The 17,235-nt window shown below is 48.7% G+C and overlaps 1 protein-coding gene across 1 annotated transcript in view; it reads left to right on the forward strand.

The window, feature by feature from the left end:
• The window catches only part of RAB3B (RAB3B, member RAS oncogene family), a 966,803-nt gene that overhangs the window by 715,195 nt on the left and 234,373 nt on the right, over positions 1–17,235 (forward strand). Inside the window, exon 3 of the mRNA XM_069642203.1 lies at positions 14,464–14,582. Coding sequence (XP_069498304.1) covers positions 14,464–14,582 — 119 coding nt within the window. The remainder of the gene's footprint in view (positions 1–14,463; positions 14,583–17,235) is intronic.

A 17,235-nucleotide genomic window follows, 5' to 3' on the forward strand; every position in this document is an offset into this window, starting at 1 on the left:
TCCCAGTACTTACCTATGAGGCAAGGAGCCTCATACGAAAGCTCTGGGACAAGGAAGAGGGACGCAGAGGTAATTCTGGGCCAAGGAGCTGATTGTGGAGGTTGGGGTGGTGGGTGGGAGGGAGAGTGGATGTGTGGGGGGGCAGGATTGTGTGATAAATCATAATGGTTGTCCATGTCCAGGCTAAGCAGGCATGATATGTGGTATTAGTGGCTAGAGAGGCATTTTGATTTAGCCAGTCTAGTCATTCCTCAGTTTGGTATGACTTTCTTTTAACTGGACATTTCTGATAAAGTAGTCCTGCTAACTTTAATTACCTGGCTAGATTGGCATTTGGGTGCTGCCAGTCTAGCCATTTCTTACTGCGGCATTGTATATTTTTCTGGGCATCTGTGATAAAATGATATGATGTGATTGAAGTCATTTATAATGCGCCTGTACACAAGTGTACACAAGGGAGGGATGATAGAGGGAGGACAAGACAAACAATCTCACTAGGCCTTGTGTCATTGTGAGAACGAGAAGTGCAAGGGAAAAGGGAGCAGGGAAGTGCAAGTGAGAGGGGAGGGGAAAACAGGGCAGCAATGCTCTCAGTAAGTGCAGCCAGGGCAGAGCAACTACTGGTTGTGCAAGGAGAACAATGGACTGCAGGGTTACAGTTACAGCCCCTAAGTGCATAGTAGGCCCGGAGGCAGTGCAAGGGTGACCAATCAAGAAAGAGCCTGGACTCAGAGAGACTCTGAGGGTAGCCAAGCAGCCAGTCAGTACAGCAGACATGTCGGTCAGGTAGGTCAGCAGGGGGGGGAGAGAGAGCGAAAGCAGCAGAGAAGAGGAAAGCTTTTAGCTGCTTCCGAAACTTCAGGTTGTCCGCCTCAAGTTTGAGAGGGGCAGGGAGGCCATTCCAGTTGGAGGCACCAGCAGAGGAGAGAGGTCTACCCCCACTCTCTGCCTGGAGAAATGTCTAAGCCTTAGAGAGTTGGAGGTAGCTGAGTGAAGGGTTAGAGAAAGAAGGTTTTTTGGAAGAGGGCATTGGATTTAGTGTTGGCACTGGCCCCAGAAAGCCTTGTGGGCAATGCAAAGGTTCTTGAACTTGATCCTTGCAGCCAGTGGAGAGATTTCAGGGCTGGAGAAATACAATCCCAGGGCTTGAGGCCAAGGCTAAGTCTTGCAGTCCTGTTCTGGATTATTTGCATATGAAGGAGACTAGAGGAAGACAGATTGAGAAAGTGGCTGTTGCAGTAGTCCAGCTTAGAGACAGTGAGCTTCTGGTGGAGAGTGAGAAAGGGAAGAGTCCCTTTGAGGAGGAGCAGCTGGTAGTGGGACTTCTTGGTGATGTCCGAGATGTTAGGAGAGAAAGAGAGTGTGGCTTTGAAGATGACACCAAGGTTTTTTGCCTCGCAGGAAGGCAAAGGAAGAGGGCCCAAGGTGGTCTGCTATAGTGAGAGAGGAAACACAGTGGCAAGGGTCCCAATGAGAAGGATCTCTGTCTTACTGGCATTAAGGCAGAGATTGTTGGAGGCGCACCAATCCTGAATCGTGGATAGACAGTCAGGAATGAGCAAGAAAGGAGAGGAGGATGAGGGGAGCCTGAAGGAAAGCTGAGTCATCCGCACAACACTGAACGTTAGAGGATAAGGTAGAGATCAGGGAGGCCAAAGTGGCCAAGTAGAGGTTGAAAAACCAGCGTGAGAGGATAGAGCCCTGGGGAATGCCACAGGTAGAGAGAGGTGGCGGAGAGAATGGGACCACGATCGACCTGGGAGCGGAGTGGCGGTCCAAGTGGGAGTAGGTCAGTCACTCTAGGGTCTGATCTGTGATGCCCAGGTTCTCACAGAATCGATTGATCAGGATGGCGATGTTGACCCTGTCGAAAGCAGAGGAAAGATGAAGGATGAGAATAGAAGGAATGCTGGAATCAAGGTTAGAGAGCAGCACAGGTGTTAAGGAGAGCAGTTTCCATGCCTCTGGCAGCTCTGAAGCCAGACTGATGGTCATGGAGACAACCAACGATTCAGTGTGGAGAGTAAGCTGGGAGATGGCAAGCTTTTCCAAGAGTTTGCTCAGGAAAGGTGGAGATTGAGCGATAGTTTTCCAGCAGGTAGGATCAGCAGACTGCTTCTTGAGGAGTGGGTGCACAAGGGAGTGCTCAAAGGGAGAGGGGAACATTGCAGTGGCGAAAGAGTGATTACAGAAATCGGTCAAGGCTGGAGCGAGGGTGTCAATATGGGCTTTGATGGTTCTGGAGGAGCAGCGGAGCACCTGTTTGGACGACACTTTCATAGATCGGACTTGTCTAGAAACCTCGTCAGGTGTTGTCAGAGAGAAAGAGGAAAAAGGAGGAGGAGAGAAGAGATGGCCAAAATGGGCCGAGAGAGGAAGAGGACATAGAGGACAGGATGTCCTGAGATTTAGCAGAGAAATGAGAGGCCAGAGCTGTACAGAGGCCATGGGAGGGAACAGAAGAGGTATAGACCACAACAGGATTGACCAGTTCCTTGCAGATTTTAAAGAGTTTGGCCGTGTTGTTCGAGGCCATGGAGACACATGCTTTATTGTGTGCTCTCTTCTTGATGAGTGTTATTGCTTTGACTGGCATTTTGCTGAAAACAGTCTAGGTATGTCTAAATGTGGCCTGGCATTCTGTACTATAATGTTATTACGTGTTTACACTGGTCTACATTGTGCAGCCAGTTGGAAGCATTAATGTTCCTGTGCACTGTTGGTGACTTGCATGTATTGGATTGTGTTACCCTACTAAACAATTGCAAACACTCTGGCTTTATAGCCAATTTATCTCAGAAAGTGTGCTGTATATTGCATTACAACACATATTTATATCTTTTTCCTAGTGCAGTGTGCGGCATACCCCTTCAGCAGCATGTTCATGCGTATTGTGCAAGCGTGACAGTCTAGGCCGGCCCAGAGTGTGGCGCAACCGGTGATTTGTTGCCGAGTTGGGGGGCCCCCTCAGCATGGCTCGCAGGGGGGCCCCCACATTTTGTGTTACGCCACTGCTTACCTGTGGCAGACCATGCTGCATACTCACCTAGAACAATCCAATCTGGGTGAAGTCCCAGCCACTAGCTGGGAGGGGCCAATCCTCTGTTACAGGAACTCTTTTCTTACCTGGGTGGGGCTGATGCTAATCCTCTGACACTGGAACTCTTTTCTTACCTGGGTGAGGCTGGAGGAAGAATACGCGCCAAAGCACTTCTCCACTATTTAAACCACGCCCGATAGAATTCACGTGCTTCGCGTTATTCTGCAACTGCAGCAGGACGCTCACCAAGTCGGCTCCTGCATTTCAGGTCCAGACACACCCTCAGCTTCTTGAGCAGCAACCTGTGGATGAAGAAAAGGCACAGGAACATCTACTCACCAGAATTCAGCCACAAGAGTCCAGTCTCCGACAACCTGCAAATAAAGACATAAGGTTAGAAAACGGGCAACATGCTCGCAGCTGCGCTCGCTTACCTTATCCATCCGTGATCACACCGGAGTTCACCGCGGCCTTCGCTTCGGCAGCATCCCAGCAGCTGGAAGACAAAAGACATTGTTAGTGGTGTCCGAGCCGAAGTGGCCACAATTCAGTAATACTTACGCGCTTCTTCACGCGCAGCAGCGGCAGCATCGCCCTCAGCATTTCGGCACCTGAAAGGAAGGAAAAGACATTATCAGAGGCGCCCATTTGGAAACGGCAACAATTCAGTTATACTTATGTGCCACTGCACGTGCAACAGCGGCGGCATCGCCCACAGCATCTCGGCACCTGAAAGACAGAAAAGGACATTATAAAAGGGTGCTCCTTCAGAAGCGGCCTCAGATCTTCTATACTCACGAGCCTCTTCTTGCACAGCAGTGGTGGTGTCGCCAACAGCTCCTCGGCACCTGAAGGACTATTACAAGCCACAAAAGGACACTGAGCCTAAACACTGAAATCATCCAGTGACGTAACTGGACTCCACGCGCCCCTGCACCAGAAGCAGGATGGAGAGCTCGGCTTTACTAAACCAAAGGTGAGAGTTCGTGGAGACCAGTCGAGAACCAAGAAGTGGGAAAAGCAGAAGATTGGTGGGAGAACTTATCCAACCAGCTTGAAATTACCCCTTTTCTTCCACCTGCAGAAAACTCACCTTACAAGCCAGACAGTCAATATTCAGAGGTCCTGCCCAGAGCGTCTTCAGAGTTCTACGCCTCATCATAGTCATAGAAGCAGCTGAGCAGTCCAGTTTGGGTCAGCGCCTCCGTGGGAATCAGGTGAGCGTTACACTGAGTCTAACAGCGTCATTTCCTGTAGCTGCCATCAGAGATATGATAGGTTATTTATAATGCACTTAATACCCAGAGGCTTCTAAGCGCAGACCCGGGATCGAACCTGTGTTGCTCTGCATTGTCTTTCTTCCAAGGTGAGCGCGTTGCTCCTGCGCTATCCTCCCGAGACGATGAAGTAGACTTAACTCATATTGAATTCATCACAGCAAACTATTAATGCTGTTGGTCTCCATATACCAAGATGAGACCATCTGTTCCTGCAACTGCATGTAGGTGCTATGGGCCGATCCACATATTGCCAGTGGCAAGATTCACACTTATTGATCAAGGGGATGTGCAAACGCTCATATTCCCCTCCCTCTCCCCCCCCGGTTGATGTCATCTCTCCGGGTTCAAGCTATGTATTAAGTGTGAGAGCTGCTTAATGACACAGTCAGGCCCATAGGGAAGGTGATGTGTATTGGAAGTACTGGCTGAAGACCCGAGATGAGGTCAGAAGAACACAACCTCATGCATGGCAGCTTAGCTGATGTTCTCTCCATGCTAACTCCACTGCTTCATCAACCCTGGGGACAAATCCTCAAGCCCACCTGGGCCAAATAAGGCTGTGCATCCACCCGTGAGAGAGGCCTTTTTCCTCTATTAGTGTTGTGTGAGGATGTACAGTGTTGGAAGACAGGTGATTCATTCCTGAAAGCAGAGTCCGAGTTTAAATCCCTAGAACCATGTAGGTTCCTTGTTCCTGGTCATTCATGGTTCAACATTATTTTGTGAACCAGGATATTGTACCTGCTGCGTTGATTTGAGAAATATATAAGTGTATTGTGCTTGATAAGTGGATTCTGCTGTTCAGATTATTTGTATATCTCTAGTTTACAATTATTGTTACTTTTTTAAACCTTTTATCAAAAATAATTATTGCAGGATGCATGTTCACTAGAAAGGTCTGTGCTAAGGGTAACATTGGTTTAGTGCCTAGGAAATTGTTTGTTGTGTTTTATTGTTTTAATGCATCTGCCCAATAAAGCTTTCTGAAACTGAACTGAATTTGGTGTATGTGGCTGTTTAGTGGTTAGCATGATTTGAGTGCATGCGTGGGGATTAGAGTACACTGGGGTGGAGCAGTTGCTTGGTGGACTCATGTAGTCTGGCAGGGCATAGTACATTCTTTAGGTTTGGGGGGGTGGGTTTTCCAAGGCTACGTTTTTCATTACATCCTCGGATACCCATTTCAGAGAAAGATCATGGTGTCATGCCAGTAGATTTGTGGAGGGCGTAAAGAAACGAGTGCCTGTAGATTTGCTTTCGAGACTCCTAGTTTTTTTTTGGGCTATCAGGTAATGACAGACATGATTATTGTTTGTTTTATATAACTGTAAACTCGAATCATTTAATTAATTAAAAAGATGGCTGCATCAATTAATGACTCGCTTTGCATATTCTTAACCATATTATTTAAATGTTTTTGCAGTAAAGAACAACTAATTAGAGCAGCTGACGGATGAGGACGTGAACCTTGGGTGCTCCGGCCAGGCCACCGACATCCTGCTTGTATTATCCTGTTTCCTGTGCAAAACAAAGTTCTCCTCGGTGGTTGGTGATTGCTGTCTACTTTAGTTCCAGGCTGCCGCAATCCCGGTCAAAATCAGGCCAGAGGGCACTGTTTGGTGCCCATCCGAAAAGGTATGGCGCCATTTTGGGCCTGGATGCAGTGCAATCTATGTGGGGGGACAGCGGCGCAGTGTGTTCCGCCTGCCTGTGAATCCGCCTGTGATGGAGAGCAAACCAAAGTCACCAGGCAACCGGACCTCCGAGCAGCACCACAGGCCATCCTGCCGGCTATGCTGTCGTGGTGTTCTGTCTACTGGGCCGGTCGGGCGGAAGTGCGCGCCAGTGATGGAGGACGAGAACGCACTGCAATTGGTGACAGCCGGGCCGGCGGCAGTGAATCATTATCGGTGGAGCTCGCCGACTTGCCCTAGTAACGTAGTAAGGGCAGGGCGAGTGGTGACAATAGGAACTCCACCAGCCCTTACTCTTCCCAACATTGAAGGAGTGGGTGGCCGTGACTGAGCATAGAGGGGCAGTACATGAATGCGACAAAAGACGCACAGGGACGGCTGCAGCGACGGGAGGTTCTGCCAAGTATAAGCACCCCAACACCTACATACCAACACTTCTCTGGCGCTTACAGTTTGAAACCGCGACTGCTCCTTCTGATAATTTGGATACCTGCGAAATACTACACCCCCTACGCAAACACAACATTCAATATCCCAAGCTACCTAAAAGGTCTCCCAGGCTGATACAGGGCCAGGGGTAGACCCGGTATAGCTGCCCTCATAGGGATCTGTGCAAACAATTGCATGCAGAGATGCAACACCAGATATGTGATAAGGGTGAGGTTGTGTACACAAGGGGGCCCGAGATACTCATCATGTGGCGTGCCCTGCGGTGCATGGACCATCGTCGCACCCACCACAGGCAGAGCTGCAGAGGCTGAAGCCTGCTAGCACACTGGCCATACATCTGTGACCGCTATGCTCTATGGACGGCGATGCGATCCATAAGTGAGCTGGGGAGAGGAGCCGGAGCGAACCTGCCTCTCCTCCCGTGGAAGACACTGGTGACCCAGCGGAACACACAAACCCGCCGTTTCCTTCCCTGGAGCTGCTGGGATTGGGACGTGGAATGAGGTAGGCACCTGGAACCCAGCCACCCCCGGGCTACAAGGTGAGCAAACCCCTGCTCCCCCGTGACATTATAGGGCATTAACTGCCGCGTGGGATATATAGTCTGTGGTCTACCGGTCCTGCGTGACAGACTGGCCACAATCCGACTCTGCCTCAGCCTGACAGCAGACAAAGCCTGTGGGGAACAACAAGCAGCTCACTAGCGGGGGGGCCTGGGAGAGCAACTGGCAGCACTGGTGGAAGTGGACACTGGCCAAGCAAACGCTGCTGCATTAGCCCTCACCCCTGGGCCCAGATCTGGACAAGCACATACACGCCGCAGGAACCTGAAAGAGCAAACAGTGGTGTGGAGGGACCACTACGAGACATAAGTGCAATGCCTAAAATGGTCAAAGACCAGGCCAAGAAGCCAGGACTACAGAGCACGATAGACCAATTTACAATGGGAGGCGCTCAGTTTGCCACGCAACCATGAAACAGTGACTAGGGGTGATGACCCGCAGATCGCACAAATCTCTCTCAGTGAAATCATGACGACCATTGGGGAATCCAGGTCATCGATGGAGGAAAAGGGTAATCCAGGTCATCGATGGAGGAAAAGATACGTGTCCTTCTTGCGACAAGACCTTAAGAACCTGGCTTCGAATCAGAACAGCGGATTTCAGACTCGGAAGATGCAATCAAACAACTGGAGGAGCAATTATCAGTGGTCAACCAAAAACATACGCACCTTGAAAATAGGGCGCAAGACAGCAAAGGGAGGGTGCACCAAATCAACGTATGCATCCTTGGAGTGCCCGAGAAAGAAGGACCCTGCATGGAGCTCTTCCTTGAGCAATGGCTCACAGAACGATTTGCTCCGAAGAAGCTATCAAAATTCTTCTCAGTTGAAAGTGCACATAGAATTCAGGCTGGCCACCCGGTCCCGGGAGCCTCACCACAGACGATCATCCCAAGAACCCTAAACTACCGAGATCACGATGCAGTGCTACAGATGGCTCGGGCCACCGGCCCCAATACATATAATGGCTACAAGATCGGCTTCTTCACAGACTACACCAGGGAGGGGCCGAAGGCACGCCAGTCATTTGACTCTGTGAAGAGAAAGCTACACTCGCTCAACATGAAGTACGCACATTTCTACCCAGCAGAGCTCAAGGTGCACCACAAGGGAGCCATACACCACTTCCATAACCCTCAAGAAGCGTGGATGGCTGGAGACTCAAATCCTATCTGGGCTGGGGCCTCATCCACCCGAAGGGTGCCCCAGATGGAATCCAGAGCAAGCCCGTCCCTGGCCCGGTGTGAACCACAGCCTCTGCAACGGCTCACGCCTGCAACAATGGGGAGCGATCAAACAGACAACAGGTGATAGAGAATGGACATTTTTGACTTCCGACCAGATGAGATTGCTTAATGGGGATTGGTCATATGCGGCCGCAACCCTTGGGTGCAGACTCACCATGGCGGCAACAGTGGTTACCCCGCAGAAGTTTGATCATGTTGGTTGTGCTCTAGCTGAGTTCATGGTTTGAGTGACAGGTGCCTCAGGTTGGGGGTAAGTACAGGGTGCATATGCAGTTTTTCTTTTCCCAATCATGTTTCCTGTGGGCATGGTTGGTTGCAGCTTGGGAGAATCAGGCTCAATTGTTGCAGGAAGCCTCGCTTTATACATATGTTTAGACAAAAGATGCCTTGGGTTGGGGCGGTGTATGGGGATATTTATTTTCCATTTCTTTGTATTAATTTCCATTCAGTCATCTATTTCCATCCATATATCTATTTACATCGCTGTACATGTAGACCTATCACTGATCATATATTTAACCACTGACAAGCTCAATCACCATGCTGCACCTCAATATGCAAGGGAACCAAATTAAATCCCTTAAATTCCTTACATGGAATGTTAATATCCTGGGTTCCAGAATCAAACGACGACTTGTTACACAATTCCTCAACAAGCACTCCCCCGATGTTGCCCTTATTGCTGAAATGCACCTAGTGGGCACATCATGCACCCTTTCCCGCAGAACAAACCACCGGACAGTAATACATGTAGGCTTCTCTATGGAATCTAGAGGATCTTAATTAGTACACAAATGCCTTCTCTTTGGACTAGCACTGGTAAATCAAGATCCTAGAGATAGATTTGAGATGCTTACGGGCAAGATATGTGGTGAGACCATTGATGTACTGGCAGTATACGCTCCCCTTCCACTCTCAGCGGACTTACTCAACGACATTCTGGCCATTGTCGCAAATTATCGACCCAATTTATGAATCTTTACTGGTGACTTTAACGACGTCATGGACGTAACACTAGATCGCACACACTTACGGAATAGGAACCCCAATGCCACGACAAAACTAGCAGCCTTTGCCTCAGCGCTCGGCTGAGTGATATCTGGTGAGATATTCACCCAAGGAAGTAGGGATACTCCTTTCACTAGGGGGCACCATGCCTCCCTATCAAGACTTGACTAATTCTTCCTCCCCAAACAGGACATATATAGGGTAGTTAATGCAAACCTTCTCGCCAGAGATGTCTCGGATCACCCACCACTAGAAAGTGAGATCCGCATGAACAGGATCAAACTGACTTCCTCATGGCTCCTAAACAATTATTACCTGGGCTTTCCAGACTTTATAGACCACATCCACAACTGCACCACAGACTATTTCAACTTCAACAAGGGCACAGTAGAAAATCCTGATACACTGTTGGAGGCTTACGAGGCGGTACTCCGGGGTGAGATGCTCTTCTAGATCTCTGCAAAAAACAAAAAAGATGGCCCAACAATATAACAGAGGCGGAGGAAGAAGTTAATAAGCGAGAGGAGGAATATATACTCGCAGGCTCCCCCGAGAAATATCGGGCCCTTTTGACGGCTAGGGGAAAAACTCTGCAACATCTCGATGGACAACGCCAAACAGGCACACTGGGAGATGCACACTGGCATCTATGAAACAGGGGAGAAGGCAGGTAACCCATAACACAATACTAGACAATATTACACTTCCCAATCTGCCGGAGGCCAAACAAGCGCAACTAGACACTGATATAACGGAAAATTAAGTTGCAACTCCCATCGCCCAGTTCCACTCTGGGAAACACCTGGCCCCAACGTGTTCCCGATTGAGACGTGGAAATATATGGGAGAAATGGTAGTGGCCCCTATACACAAAATGTTCAACCACTGTAAAGAATGTGGCACTCTCCCTTATTACTTGCACAAAGCCAGTATAGTAGTCATTGCCAAACCAAGTAAACCCCCAGAACTGTGTAAATCCTATAAACCTTTCTCATTACTCAATGGTGAAACCAAAATACTTGCCAAAGTACTTGCAAACAGACTGCAGGCAGTAATTTCATCACTGATCCACCTAGGTCAATGTGGCTTCACGGCGTACAAGTGAACCCGCATGAACATCCGGCGATTTCATCTGACGATTGAACGTGCCACTATCATTAGCGAACCCCTTGCACTGTTGGCTATAGACTTTGAGAAGGCGTTTGACTCTGTGATTTGGGAGGCCATCTGGAAAATTACGAAAAAAATGGGATTTGGAGCAGGATTCTTGGACTCGGTCCGACTATTGTACAAAGCTCCGCTGGTGGAGGTCAGGGTAAATGGCTGGTCATCCAGAAAGAACCTTTCCACTGGGCAGAGGGACACGACAGGGCTGTCCCCTGTCCCCGTTAATATTTGCAATTGCCATGGAGCCCTTTGCCACGTGGCTCTGGCAGGAGGCATCCTGGACGGGCTTCCGCAGGTCAGAGGGTGAGGAAGACAAAATCTCCCTGTACGCAGACAACCTATTAATATACTTAGGTAGCCCATCCCGCTCCTGCCCAATAGTTACACGAATGCTGAGGTACTATGGAACCTTCAGTGGCCTACGAGTGAACTGGGATAAGTCCATGCTCTTTGCAATCCAGAGGATGACACAAGCAATCCCTCTGGACTGCCCATACTGAGTCGAACGTGAGCTCTTTCGCTACCTGGGTGTTAGCATTGAAGTGGACCTTTCTAGATATCTCACTTACAATCTGCACCCAATTACAGAATGCTTTGCTTTAGAAGTCCGGCATTGGAAGGCACTCCCACTCTCCCTGCTGTGCAGGGCCACCCTCTTTAAAATGCTCGCACTACCACACTTCCTCTATGTTATACAAAACGCCCTCTTACGGATCGCAGACTCATAATTCCATTGGATCGAAAACATCCTTAGGGATCTTCTGTGGGGCAGTGGGAATCCACAAATCGCTCTGGCCACATTACAACAATCAATCTGGGCGGAATCGGACTGCCATACATCAAAGCATACTACTGGGTGTCCCAGATGGTGGTTATTAATGATGTATTACATGGGGACCGGGACCTGCCCTAAATATAGACAGAGATCATGGGGCTACAAGGCAGGACCTCAATTGCAAATCTGTATCAAAGGGTAGGAAGGGCCCCCACCTACACTGGCGCTCCATGCAACACATATATGGAAGGATGCTCATAGACATATTGGTTGGGACGGCTAATTGACTCTGGCACAGCCCTTATTGAAGATTAAGAACCTGCCAGAAGTGAACAAATTGATGATGTGGTCAGAAAAGGTGAAAGCAGGCATCGGAAAAGTAGGGGGCATGTTTACCAGAGGGTCGCTTGTCTCCTTTCAGGAATCGAGACACACATTTGGGCCTATTAAACATGGAACACTACCACTTTCTGCAGATCACCCATGTTCTAACCAAACATCTTCCATGTCCATCAGACACGCCACACTGCTCGCCACTAGAACGTAATGTTCTCCTAGAACCCATTGCTACCAAGGTCACTTGTACACTATATCAAGCAATCACAGCCTCCGCATCTCCAGAATTTTCTAGCTTCAAGACGAAATGGGAAGCGAATGCGGGGCCCATTGATCCAGAAGACTGAATACTGGCTATGATGCACCCATGTGAAATTGCGATCTCCTTCAGACTTCGCTTGATACAGTTTAAGATTTTTCACATAATATACTAACCCAGAGTTGCGCTGTTTCGCTGGAATAGAGCGACTGGCCCTAACTGTGGACAGGGAGAGGGTACATTCATTTATATCCTATGGGAATGCCCCCAGGTCCAAACATTCTGCCAGTCATACTGCAACAAGCTCTCAGAAGTACTAGAAGTGGAAGTACCAATGGACCCTAAATTACTGCTACTGGGTATCTGGGGGGTATGAGAACGTTGGGCGAAATGAGAAACTTTTTCATCCACTACAATGGGCCTGATCAAATGTAATATTGCACGGAAGTGGGGGCTGTGGACCGCCCAGCACAATGGGTCTCGATGTAGATAGGTGTGCGTTCATGGAACTGCGTATTTATACTGCTCGGGATGTCTGGAAAAGGCTGCTAAGATCTGGCACAAATGGGAAGAGGGGGGCGGATGAACTGCAACAGGTTTAATTAATTATGTAATTGAGTGTTATAGAGGACTCGGCATAAACCTTCGGTACTGCTCTCTAACATCTGTGGGACTGCGTAATCACATCAAATGTAACCGAACTAATTAAGGGTGGCAAAGTGGTGGAATGTTATTAATTGATTGCATGTCATAGATTTAAATTTAATAAAATGTTATAAAAAAAAATAGAACCATCGTTTTTTTTCTGTCATTGTATGGAACAGGAAGGATGAAGGACCGAGTTAACCTTGTACACGTTTGAATTTTAAGACCTGTAGGGCAATGAAAGACTGTCTCTGTGACCTTAAAAGCTATTTAAGAGCGGCAGTGGTGAGCTCTCACAAAACTTGTTGGAATGCAGATAATTTCGGAAAAACACATTTCAGGGTTGGTTCCGGGTTCTGTATCCCAATTAAAGGCTGTCTGTATCTCCCCATGTGTTCCAAAGCACAGCTACTCATAATGTGGTCTTCCAGATGCATTGGACTACTACTCCCATGACCCTTCACCACTGGCTATGCTGGCTAGGACTGAAAGCAGTTGAAGTCCAAAACATATGATGGGGAGGACCACATAAACCTGAGGCTCTGAAGTTGTTCTAGGTTATGCGTTAGTAGCTCACTCAGTACTTTTCATTCTGGCACTAGTAGCTTTGCATTTCACATTATAAAATAAAGAACTGCAAGTCCCAGAATACAAAAACAAAAGTGCCTATTTTGCTGTAACATGGCCACTTTAAGAAAGTGGCGGTAGGTAGTTAGAATAGGAAATTGGCAAGGGAGTAGCCAGAGACAGTAGCAGAAGGGATGGCATTACCTAGGTTGCTTGCATAGTGCCTATGCTACCATCAGTATGACTTCAAAGCTCTATAGTGGTTGTGGTGTATGGCCCATTTAACTCTGGGCCCGTGGCCCCTTTAAGATACAGTGTCTTGATGCTCCCTAATTAAAGGGTCTCTGCTGGCACATGAGGGTCAGTGCAGCAGAGCCCCAGGAAGCGGCAATTCGTGTCTGTGGTCCTCCTTTCTCTGTGGTGTCGCTGTGTGATCACGGCCTGGTCTTGCAGCCTGGCCTGGGTGCCCCCAGAGCCTAGGCTGCCATCTCCGGTGTGCCCCCCGATCCATTGTATGTTGCCTGGTGACCCGGGCGAAGCAGGGTGCCACTGCTGACAGTTGGCTGCGTGCCCGCAGCATCTTTGTGAAGTCGGGTGAACCCGATACTTGGTGTGGCCCGCACGGGTGACCCGTGGCGGGCCACCAGAGTGGTGGACAAAGAGAGAGAAAAGAAAAGGGCAGGCACGGGAGTGTGGAAACATTTATGTTCTGTTTTTGTACAGCCCATACCATGAAGGAAGTGAATCTTCTCCTCTCTGATCCCTAAGGATGAGACACTGAGGCAGAATTCAAGGTGTGGGCATAGGGATGGGATCGGGTGGTGGTGAGAAAATATCAATTATTCTGCGTGGGCAAATATCTTTGTGCCAGCCCTGGATATAGGTTCTGTAATATTACCCTCAATTCCGTCCTCTTGAAACTCCCCCAGATGCCCTATCCTCGGACATTCGAGTATCCATGGGTCTTACCCAGCAATTTCTCTGCTTCTTTGTTATAATAGGCAATTACATACTAGGAATTCATCTCTTATATAGCGCTACACACCCATAGGTCTCAGAGTGCTGAAATAACAGAAGACATCATCCCACAGAGTAGTACTCAATTTATTTACTTCGGAAGGATGAAAGGCGGAGCTGACCCTGCCGGGACCTGAACTTGCCATAGAAGGCTGTGCACAGATGCCAGGGGTGAGCATTTAGCTCACTGTGCTATCTGACCGGCAAATAATCTGAAAAGTTGAGTCGATAGGCACATCACATGCAGTAGTTTTGCTAGGAGGAAAGATTTTAAAGAATGATAAAAAGTATGATGGTGAAAGTAAGTTATGTGCCTGTCAATGATGAATAATACAATTTTTTTGGTGCAGTGTTATGATCTGTTATTGATGGAAATAGTATGATATTGGGGCTTCATAATGCCATTTCTTATTCCAGGACACGGCTGGCCAGGAGCGGTACAGAACTATCACAACAGCTTACTACCGAGGGGCCATGGGCTTCATTATGATGTATGACATCACCAACGAAGAGTCCTTCACCTCAGTGCAAGACTGGTAAGGGGCCGCTCCTCACTGCATGCTTCCTGCGCATCACGGCATTAGTCCCTCTTCTGTTTCAGTGAACTTCCATTTGCTAGGCCTGATGGACATAGCGATAGAACACTTTTGTGAAGCCTTATTGTGCTCACAAATTACCCTGTCACTTTATTGCTGTCTGGGCCGGCGCGCACAGCGCCTGTAGTGGAGTAAACAATGGCATCTTCCATTGTTTCTCCCCGCCAAGCTAAACTCCTGCGTTATCGAGCACAGCAGAGATAATACTCACCACACTGGCACTGATCCGTGGAAAAGACTACCTGTAGGGACTAACCCCCCCCACCCCACGACCCTCTCTGATCCCCATTGAGGGAGAAACATGTAAGTATCTGTTGCTGCCTTGAGAGTCGTCGGCCTTGAGCTGATACAGCCATGTATGTAATAATTCTACCCTATAAGACAATGGCCCTCATTTCGGGTCCGGGGGAACCGTGCCAGTAAAACCAGCAGGTAGCCGCCGGACCGTAATGATTTACCGCTGCCTGACTTGCCGGAAAAACCGGTGCATTACAGCCCTGGTGGTCCGGTAAGTTAGGGGCTGGTAAAATATTGATCCCCATTCCAATAGGGAGTGGTGACCACGGAAGCACAGACACCGTTAATTATGGTGCCGATGCTTACGTGAAAGTCTGCGGGTGGTGCCGTTCTGCCTGTCAGGTCTGACCCTGGCGGGCGGTATGGCACCCACCCGCAGACTCGTAGTTTGCCGGTCGGAAAACAAAAGTGCCGGTAAGCTTACTGGCACCACTGTTTCCGGACTGGCAAACTTGTAATGAGGGCCAATGACATTAATCCCATATGGAGCAGAAATGCAAACATTGCTTGTAATCGATGCATACCCATAGTGCTTTGCTGTGTGTCTCTTGACTGGGAAGTTGCTTGTTTCTTGAAATGGCCTGCTCTATTCTAGATGTAGTCCTCAGCATTGTCACTCAATAATGTATGGAATGCGAGCGATAGCTTAGTCCCTATCCACGGATTGTCATTAACTCAATACATCGAAGAGGTCATTTTGAAAGGATTTCTATTGGCCAGGTTTTGCATGAGCAATTGCTTAGTTTTGGGATCTGGATTTTGAGAACCCGCTGTGTTCCCACTGGACCCCAAAACAGGTTTTGATTTTCTTTACCGCCATTTTGACTCGCAGTGGCTGACTTTCGTACTCAGACAAGAGGTTTCTTTGTTTTGCTAGAAAAAGGTCTTGTAGCAAAGAAATTGTTTTCACTGTCCCGTGCAGTCAGAGGGAACACAACTGCTGGACGGCACAGGTTCCAGAACTGACGGTACATACATGCACATGTGCATTTATGTGGTGAACTGTGCAAGTGGAAGAAGGAAGCAAAGAGAAATGCATCACAACGCATGAAAATGCCAAGGTGAGGAATCCGCAGGGGCAAGCATAGCTTGCAGGCTTCGTGGACACACGAAATCCCATTGTATTTCATGTTCATGAAAGCACTGCAGATAGGACAGGGGGCATGGAAAAAGCAAGGGAAGACATAGTAGCTGAGATTGAGTGTTGTAGACCTGGGGCCGGTGCATGGCCTGAGACACTTGCCCATTCCTGAGCCCAAGTCAGCAGGAGTCCAACCTCCTCTGCAACCTCAGCTGTGCCTAAGCCGGCGCTAGAGTAAGGCCACGCAGAGCAACCGCCTAAGGTGCCCCCAGCACAGGGGCTCTGGGCAGCAACATAATTTCCCTCCATGCATAACATCTGTTCCCATTTTAAGGGATGCATTACATTATGGGCTAGCCTTGGTTGCAGCTATCGGTGCCACCACTGCTCTATTTCTGGGAGAATCTGATGAAGTAGTAGATGGGGAAGCGGAGTGGGGGGCGGCTGGATGTTCAGGTGGAGGGCGTTCCCCCTCCTAATCCCTCAGTCGCGGGTGTCTAACCTCCTGCGCTGCCTCCAGTGTGGCCATCACTGTGGCAGCTGCTCCCTTTCTGGGACCCCTGAGTATGTGGCAACAGGTGAAGCAGCAAAGGGGGCATTTGCATTGTCTCAGGGACCTTCCCAGATCCTGGGCCGGGGTCAGTTTCTGCTGCCACCATTGTGGCTGTCGCTGCTCCCACTCAGAGATCCCCCCATAAGGTATCATTAACACGTTAATGTTATTGTTAAAAGATATTTATACTGTTCACTATCACCACCGGAGCAGTCCCCTGGCACTCTGGCGGATCTGAAAGGGAAAGAGGGTGGGATAGGTTTGTAGGACTGAGCGGGAGAAGAGCATGAGAGCTGTGATGTGCTGTTGGCAGCTTCAGTTCAGTTAACACCGTTCGCTGAGCTTAAATGTGCTTTTCAGTTGGTTGCCATCATGTGCTGTTGTGCATGACTATGTGTGGTTTGTTTTGCTATTGCAGTGTAATGTGGTGCGTGCGGTTTGTTGTGTTTAGAGGTATGGTTGTTTTTGGTTTGAGTATAAGAGGTGTATGCAGAGGGGTGAGATATTTAGTAGGGTGAGTAGATGTGATGCAAGCTTCACAGTTCTATCTAGATATGATACATGCTAATCCTCACAAATCTATCTAGATGTGACACATGCTACTAATCTTCACAAATCTATCTAGATGTGATGCATGCTAATCTTCACAATTCTATCTAGAA

The sequence above is a fragment of the Ambystoma mexicanum genome, chromosome 1q (genome assembly GCF_040938575.1).
Source record: "Ambystoma mexicanum isolate Mex_15411 chromosome 1q, UKY_AmexF1_1, whole genome shotgun sequence".
NCBI classification, from domain to species: Eukaryota; Metazoa; Chordata; class Amphibia; order Caudata; family Ambystomatidae; genus Ambystoma; species Ambystoma mexicanum.